The sequence below is a fragment of the Leptidea sinapis genome, chromosome 32 (genome assembly GCF_905404315.1).
Source record: "Leptidea sinapis chromosome 32, ilLepSina1.1, whole genome shotgun sequence".
Taxonomy (NCBI): Eukaryota; Metazoa; Arthropoda; class Insecta; order Lepidoptera; family Pieridae; genus Leptidea; species Leptidea sinapis.
Window position 1 is genome coordinate 5,499,661 of NC_066296.1, and position 9,052 is coordinate 5,508,712.

General features: G+C 33.0%; 2 protein-coding genes across 2 annotated transcripts; both read left to right on the plus strand.

Annotated features, from left to right (window-relative positions):
- The first annotated feature begins 2,161 nt into the window (after positions 1-2,161).
- Positions 2,162-6,208, plus strand: LOC126974320 (tubulin alpha chain-like). The gene is made up of 4 exons (XM_050821779.1): positions 2,162-2,303; positions 3,086-3,442; positions 4,679-4,937; positions 6,177-6,208. Exons 2-4 carry the CDS (start codon positions 3,098-3,100, stop codon positions 6,206-6,208), a joined length of 636 nt encoding a protein of 211 aa, XP_050677736.1. The 5' UTR covers positions 2,162-2,303; positions 3,086-3,097.
- A 158-nt stretch (positions 6,209-6,366) lies between these two features.
- On the plus strand, positions 6,367-7,725 carry LOC126974476 (3-oxoacyl-[acyl-carrier-protein] reductase FabG-like). Its single transcript, XM_050821990.1, has one exon. It carries the CDS (start codon positions 6,597-6,599, stop codon positions 7,359-7,361), a length of 765 nt encoding a protein of 254 aa, XP_050677947.1. The 5' UTR covers positions 6,367-6,596; the 3' UTR covers positions 7,362-7,725.
- Positions 7,726-9,052: the final 1,327 nt, after the last annotated feature.

The window sequence follows — 9,052 nt, forward strand, 5'->3', positions numbered from 1 at the left end:
TCTTGATTACTATATTGTTATGTATATATGACTATATTGTAATATAATATAATAGCTATTTTAGAGCCAATATTTCCCGCTGCGATGGCAACTGTCCTAATGAAATGACCCTGGTGGCTTGGTCACGGGAAAAGGCGCTAGTGTGGGACGCGATTTGCGTCGATTATCTGGCTCCTTCTCATGTCGAAGTTACGTCAGTTGGTGCTGGGGCTGCTGTTTCGACTGCCAAAGATAGCAAGCGTCGCAAATATGTCGGCCTCACTGAGTCTTGCATCTTTTATTGTTGACAGATGGCCCGTGGGGCCCAGAGGCGTGGAGAATGTATATTGTACTATATTCACACCTCAATAGGTAAAATTTCAGAAAAATAATTAAAAACGTCAAGTTAGTAACACAATTTTGATAATTAGGGGTACTTACCCGAAATACGCCGCACCATCGCTTTAAGTTTGGGTATGCTGCTTGGGTAGTATTTCTCTAAACACTTTGTTATTGCGTGTCGTTACTTTCAAAGTGCGGTCGAAACGCAACTGAACAAAAACTCTGCCTAAAAGACCCGTAGGCAGAGTCTAGCTTCAGACTATTTTTGAGCGTGATTATAAGTCTAGCTGATCATTTTACGTCAATGTTAGAAGCTTGGACAAGATATGTAAAAGTAAGTAAATTTATGTTGGTTGCAGGTAAACTGAAGAAGGGAGTTTTATCTCATAAGTTCGAATGTAAAAGCCTCAAAAAAAAATTTGAAGTACCAGTTTTAAATAAGACAATATATTAAATATTTTGAAAAAGCTTTATGTAATGACATTTGACACGAAGATCTGTTGTTGCATCCCTTTCATTAATGAAGTAGTAGAATTTAAGAATCAAGACTTAAATATTATCTCAAGCAATGATCCCCTTAACATACCTGAAGAAATAGATGTATTATGAAAAGACAATGCAAACAGTCAAAAACACCAGCAGTGCAGATTAATAATCTGAATCCGCTTATTGATTCTTGTAGATGTGTTTTATACATTTTCTGGAATAATATTGTGGAAGCGTACATAATATGTACTTTTTGTGTTTGCAACAATCAATTTGTCCGAACTGTAGGCATAACAAGTTTATAGCTGTGTTCCTAATATTGAAAAGAATAATGTAAAAGCACATTCACTGGAATGCACATAGTAATAAAAAACTATAATTGATTATATTCTAAATTGCTCGAGTATTTATTATTCTGCAACACAAAAACCGTATCTGTATCGGCTGCATTGCCGAAAAAATATCTTTAATTTTATATTCTTCGCATTTTTTTAATCTTATGACATTGACATCTAGTTGTATTCTATTTTGGTTAACTTGGTATCATTATGTATGTCTTGGGATTATATAACATTACATAAATATTTCTGAACGTAGTGTTTAAATTCTCTTTGAGTATTTCATTAGACAACAGACACCATCGTGATTTCCAGTGATTTCAGTAATTAAAATTATATCCAAAATGTAGTAAGCTTTGTGGTACCTATTCTTACATGCAAAATTCTCGTGAAAATTACAAATTAGGAAATCAAAACTAAAATACTACAATAAATACAATGAAAACGTACAAATGGCAGTTGTAAGTGCTAAATGATATAAACAATAAAAACATAATAATATTTTGAAATTTTGATATCCAAGAAAAACCCAATCGGCATCAGTTATTTGAGATAAATACCTAATTTCGGTCGAAATTTTAGTAATAAGTACTAATGTGAATATATTGCCGTAGCCTTATAAAAACTATCGTTCTTATTACTGTAGTATTTTAGCATTTTGAGTTTATATTTTTGTATTATATATAATCATACTATGTTTACCTATAGAAAGAAGTAATCCATATCCATATTGGACAAGCGGGCGTGCAGGTTGCTAATGCCTGTTGGGAACTATACTGCTTGGAGCATGGTATAAGACCTGATGGTATAATGTTATACAATGATGCCGAAAAAACCTGCGGGTCGTTTTTTGCTAACACAGGTGGCAAAGTGGTTCCCAGGGTTGTTATGATTGACTTGGAACCCACGCCTATAGGTTATTATTACAAAGTTATATGTTGAATATTTTATCCCTACCTACTTTAAAGGAAATTTTCTGCTTAGATGAAATACGGACTGGTGCGTACCGACAGCTGTTTAAACCATCATCTCTCATCACGGGCAAGGAAGACGCTGCTAGTAACTTCGCACGCGGATATTATGGAGTCGGTCGAGAAATGATTGACATTTGTCTGAATAGAATCCGACTGATTGCAGAAGATTGCCACCATCTCCAAGGTTTCATTATCTTTCGTTCATTCGGTGGAGGGACAGGCTCAGGATTCACTGCACTTCTACTTGAGCGTCTTGTTAAAGATTATGGAAAACTATCCAAAATAGAATTTGCAATATATCCGTCACCTAGAATATCTCCAATTATTGTAGAGCCGTATAACGCAGTGCTGACTTCCCACGCATGCATGGATACTGAAGATGTTTGTTTTTTATTTGATAATGAAGCAATGTATGATATTTTGGCAAGGCTCTTAGATGTTCCACGGCCTACATATACAAATTTAAATAGGCTTATAGCACAGGTAAATAATAACGAATTTAAATAAGCTATAGATGCAACACTTATTTTTAAAAATAAATCTTCGACGAGTTCATTTATCATGCGGTATTGCACATCAGCAACTCGCATGTGATGAATAGGAAATTAAATTCACGAATGTCTGGTATTAAATAAATCCCTTTGTTACCTATTTCTAAAATTTTAGGTAATAAACATATTACGTTGGAATGTCGGTGCATAATAAAATAAATACAGGTGGCACAATTAAGTAATGCTCTTTGAAACATGCGGTTTATAATATAATGCTTTATATTATGATATCAAGTAAACAAAATATAATAATAATAGAAAAATCTAAGCATCACAGATATTTCGTAGTAGCATAATCGATAGTCTAATAAATAGGTACTAATAATACTAAGATCCCCATATTCAGGTTATTTTCTGTTAAGATTTGAAGTAATGATTGATAGAAATCAGGATCACTAATATTATTGTATTTCAGGTAACGTCATGTATGACAGCGTCTTTAAGATTTGAAGGTTCGTTGAACGTGGAACTCGTAGAGTTTAGAACGAACCTAATTCCTTACCCGAGAATACATTTCCCGTTGGTAACATTTGCACCATTTGTCTCGCCAACTCGTGCTTTTCACGAGACTTTGACAACACAACAGTTAATGATGAGCTGTTTCGAGCCCGCAAATCAAATGGTGAAGTGTGACCCTAGGACTGGGTGCTATATGTCGTGCTGCTTATTGTTTAGAGGAGATGTAAACCCAAACGATATCAATAGCTGTATCAATCAAATAAAAAATATGCGATCAATACGATTCGTGCCATGGTCGCCTACAGGTTTCAAGGTAGGTATCTACTTTGATGCATATGATAACAAAAAGTCATTAATAATAATAATATAATATGATATTGACACACTTTTACACAAATTATCTTGCCCCAAACTAGGCATAGCCTGTACTATAGGTGCAAGACAACGACATATATAATACAATATACTTACTTAAACATACATAAATACATATAAACATCCATGACTCGGAAACAAACATCCATATTCATCATATAAGTGTTTGTACCTACCGGGATTCGAACCCGGGACCTCTTAGTCAGGGTCACTAACCATTCGACTGTTCGGTTGTTAATGGCACCTAATTATTCCCTAATCCCAAACGGCCCGGGACACCGTTAAAGTAATAAAATAAACTCGATAAAAATACCTGTAGAACTTGTATCTAGTCATGACATTTGGTTTAAAAAATACTACTTATAGTTGTATTTATGATTTGAAATAACTTTTAAAATTTTTTTTTGCAAAATGAAAGTGTCAAACATTGAAACTCTGAATTCGCCTGAAAACTAACACATTTACTTAATAATATTATTATATTCTCTTACAAATATAATCAAAAAACATTGTTTTATTCTGGGAATAATTAATTCATTTTATTAATGATATATACATAGGAACTTCTATAAGCTCTGCAAGGATCTAGTGAATTGTATTAACGAAGTAGAGCTGGTAAATAGTTTGATTCTTCAGATATATACCTTATATATAATAATACTACTAATACATGTAGAGAAAAATACCAAAGCAGCAAAAACCCATCATTTTAAAGTGTAAAAATCTATGAACTTGAATGAATTCGAACAAACGTTGAATCATTCAAAATTTTGAGTTAAATAATGTTATTATATTCAATCGATTTCGCATCCTTAACGTTTTTAAGTGGAGGCAAATCTTTCGCCGCCTTTACACTTTTACATCACAGTTGTATCAGGGTTACAAATAAGAAGCGTGGATACTGTACCGCTGTGCTCATTTATATTTTTCTATATTCGATTTAAATTTACATTTAGGGTTGCCCCGCATCACTTAAAAGGCATATAGATATTTTTTTTTGGGTCGATTTTACTTTTTTCGTTTAATATTTTGCACCCCTTCCTGGTCTTCACGCTCCACCTTAGGAACACCGTTGCTGCTTGTACATTGGTATTGATAGTTAGCCAAAAATTTTGTATCAGTAAAAATATACAACATTGAAATTATATAATAATACAATTCATATTTATTGTAGATTGGAATAAATTATCAACCACCGGTGACTGTACCAGGAGGTGATCTAGCAGCTTTACAAAGAGCGGTGGCTATGGTCTCCAATAATTCAGCTGTGCGTGTTGCTTGGGAACGATTATGCAAGAAGTTCTCGGTAATGTATTCTAAACGTGCATTCGTACATCATTACGTAGGTGAAGGTTTGGAAGAAGGAGAGTTTAAACAAGCCGTCCACAACATAAAAGCTCTGTCTAATGATTATAGAGAATTGGAAGCATATTGTGATTTTTATTTAATACCTTTCCCTAAAGTATTTAATTCTAATCGGTAAATCGTCCATATCCAGCCCATGCGTCAACTCGTGAACGAGTGATATACTGATAGTAATTGTTTTATTACTAATTATGACAGTAATCTCGGCCATCATCAAAGAGAAATTAAACACTTCATTCAAGAGACGGGAGTGCCATAGAAAATGATAAGAAATGACGGTTGTATGAAACGCGTACTAAACCTTGATACCAACATAATCACCTAGTGACAATAGCAGAGCTGCTAATATAGTACACCAATGTAAGGGTTGTAATCAAGCCATAATATTTATGAAAATTATGGATTGATTATACACTTATAAATGTAGACCACATTTTATGGTTCCCTTTGTTAATTTTAAGATGGACCTAAGCCAAGTTAAACAATTTTAAACTAGGGATACGTTTTAGTCAGGACCGATCGCGATGGAGATGCACTGTGGATGCCCTCTGCCCCAGGTAGGGGATACAGGAATTTAATGAAATGACGTTTTAGTTATCTCAAAGAAGAAACTAATTAACGTAATTAATATTTTTTTAAATAGTTTTCTTTTTCGTTGTGTAGTAGTTTCAGTTTTGATAGTCTTTGGGTTTCGTTTTTCAGGTGTTTCAATAAATGTTTATAAGTCGTAGGCGTGGTTCCTGAATCTGCAATTAGAACAGAATACATATTAACAGAAATTAGTTAACCCTAATTTTTAGGCTTTAAATAATTTTTTGCACGTCGTGTACAATATAATAAAATAAAAAGGATTTTAAAGGTTAATAAACATATATTACTATTTTAAAATCATAAACTTATTAATAAATAAAAAAATAATAAATTTAATAATAATTAAAAATAAGTCATCGAAAGTTGATAAAAAAAAATTTAACAAAAAACGACCGACTTCAAAGACACTATTCCAAAACAATAGATATAATATGCACTCAAAAGTATAAAAATAATTGCGTACAATATAATTCTAGTTACGATTATTGTAATTTTTGGAGTCGGTGTCACCCAAGGTAGGCTGACATACATTGTTATAGGTGAGATGTGCTTGAGTCGTATTACAAACGTCTAAGTTAGTATGGATGTTCGTACTCTTTCACGCATGGATTTTTATGAAACTCCAATGATTTCGTGTGAATTCAGTTATCTGTTCTGCGTGCGTTGCACAAACCGTTATAGTGATTTATACAAACAGAAGCAGCTTATTTTCATAGCTGTCTACAATGTTCTATCTATCTCGACATAATATAGTTGATCTAAGTATTGTCAAAATATGTGAAATGACAATGACACTTATATTCTATTCTTTGTTTTTTTTTTTTATTTACTAGGTACTACAGAATACCTATAGCTTACTACTTCGTAAGTTTTGCCAAAAGAAGGAAAAAAAAAAAAAAATACTTCGTAAGTTTATAGATACCTTCTACATAATATATTTTATAGTTTAAACTGCTAAAATGTAAATATTCATGAAAGGTTGAAGATATCAATTTTTACATTCTCGTTAGTAACTCGTTATCAACCTTGTGGTGAACTGTGGTGAACCGCCTCTTACCAGTTTATCAGTGTGATATGTGCTAGGTATTTAATTTTACAAAAGTTTGTGTTGTGTAACGAGAAGTTTCATATTAAACATGAATTTTGCTGGTAAAGTTGTTATTGTAACTGGCGCAAGTTCGGGGATCGGCGCCGCAACCGCTGTATTTTTATCAAAACTCGGAGCAAAGCTATCACTGACCGGCAGAAATGTAGAGAATTTGCAAAAGGTCAACAAGGATTGTGAGAAATCCACATCAACATTTCTTGTAACAGCCGATTTGACCAAGGAATCTGACATCGAGAGCATCGTTAAAAATACTATTGATCATTACGGTCAAATCGACGTATTAATAAATAACGCGGGAATAATCGAGACAGGATCAATCGAGAATACTTCACTAGTGCAATATGATCGCTTGATGAACACCAATGTCCGTTCTTTATATTATTTAACAATGCTAGCGACCCCCCACCTTCTGAAAACCAAAGGTAATATTGTAAATGTGTCCAGTGTCAATGGTATCCGTTCATTTCCTGGTGTGCTTGCATACAATGTATCAAAGGCAGCGGTTGACCAATTTACTAGATGTGTAGCATTGGAACTGGCACCAAAAGGTGTCAGAGTCAATTGTGTTAATCCTGGGGTTATTCTGACTGAGCTCCAGAAGCGGGGAGGTCTAAATGATGAACAGTATGCAGCATTCTTGGAGAGAAGCAAACAAACCCATGCATTAGGGCGCCCAGGAAAGCCTGAAGAAGTGGCTGCCACCATAGCATTCTTGGCAAGTGATTTGGCTAGTAATATCACTGCAGCAAGTGTCCCTGTGGATGGTGGACGACATGCAATGTGTCCTCGATAAATTATATTGCTTGCTCTTCAAAAACCTATCTAATTGCATTTTTTGTCTATGCACTAAATATTCTTATTGTTTTTTTTATTATTTACATTATATTTTTTAATTTACATGTACTCCACTATATATTTGCTATAATTAGATATTGTAGTGTATATGTAGATACAATACAGGAATTTTAATAAAATATGTATATATATAATGTGTATATATTATTGAAGAAAGTTGTAATAACAATAATATTGTGATTTTAAAGTGCCTATCATAGTGAATAAGTGAAGTCATATTAATAAAGATGTTGCATTTGTAATTGTTATGTTTTTATGAAGAGTTTTATGAAATAAAGAATATGAATAAAGTGAAACATTTACATTGCTGTATAATTTATTTTAGTTATCATACAAATAACATCTTATCAAAAATACACAATAATAAAAGCATATAATGCCAGAGACAATAGAGATTCTTAACAAGACAATTCTCTTATCTATTCTTATAATTTAAATCACTGTATATTAACATAAATTATTAACTAGGTACTTAAATGTATGTACATATACAAAATTACAATAATTATCAAATTTTCAAACCAGTAGAATATTTTTTTTAAATAAAGAAAAATCCTAAAAAGAAACTGCAAATGCAAAAAAAAACCTTATCTCTATTCAGTGAGATTATTAATTGTTTTTATGTTTAATATTAATTGTTTCAATCCTTAAATAAAATTATTAATACAATGCATCCACAACAAAATGAATATACCAATGACATTCTAAGAACGTCATTGGAATATACAAGTAAGGGTATGTTCTGATATGCACTGCGACCACTGTACAGTGTGACGTCAATTTAGTATACTTTGAAGCCGTTGCTTTATAGCCAGTTATACTGGTTACTATTTAAAATGGAACGCTATCCCGTATACTGTCAACCGCATTTTTAGACGCAGCATTCAACTGAGTGTATTAAAGTTTTCTAGTTCATTAAAAAATCTATTGTTGGGGAACTGCCAAATTGAAAATATTTTAATTAAAATTAATTGTAAATTGAATTTGTAATATAATAATAACGTTAGGCACTCGAGTGGATTTTTTCTGATCACGTGATCAAAGTACTGCGAGTACCTTACCTCGAAAACGTCAGTGCTCACAGTAGAATATGGCGGCGATTTATGACGTCATATATTTCCCTAGGGTACTACGGCAGTGTACTGGCAGTCCATAACGGAACAAATATTTCTATAGTGATAGCACTGTGCAGTGCTCGCAGTGCATATCGGAACATACTCTAAGCTAAGCAATTAAGATCGTACCTAGGGAATGATCATATTATCTTGATTGCCACCACATAAAAACGAACACTGAGTAATGATGAATAAATAATCTGTGGTATGATACTGCTCTGAGATCATGAAGCCATCATTATATAAGACTTTCTATTTTGTGATTACCGGAAGTGATCATTATTAAAGTTAATCTATTATGCGCGGTGAAGAGAGCAAACAATTATTGTGTCTGGCAGATTAACTCGTGACGAATAGAAAAAACGAAACAAAAAGTGCACACTTTGATTGAGTACAATTTGACACTACAACCTATTATACAACTGTTCAGCCTTATAAACAAATTTTAGTTTGAGGCTTATCCAGATTGTAAGACCACGATTTCTCCAATATTGTTATTTATTTATATTTCATA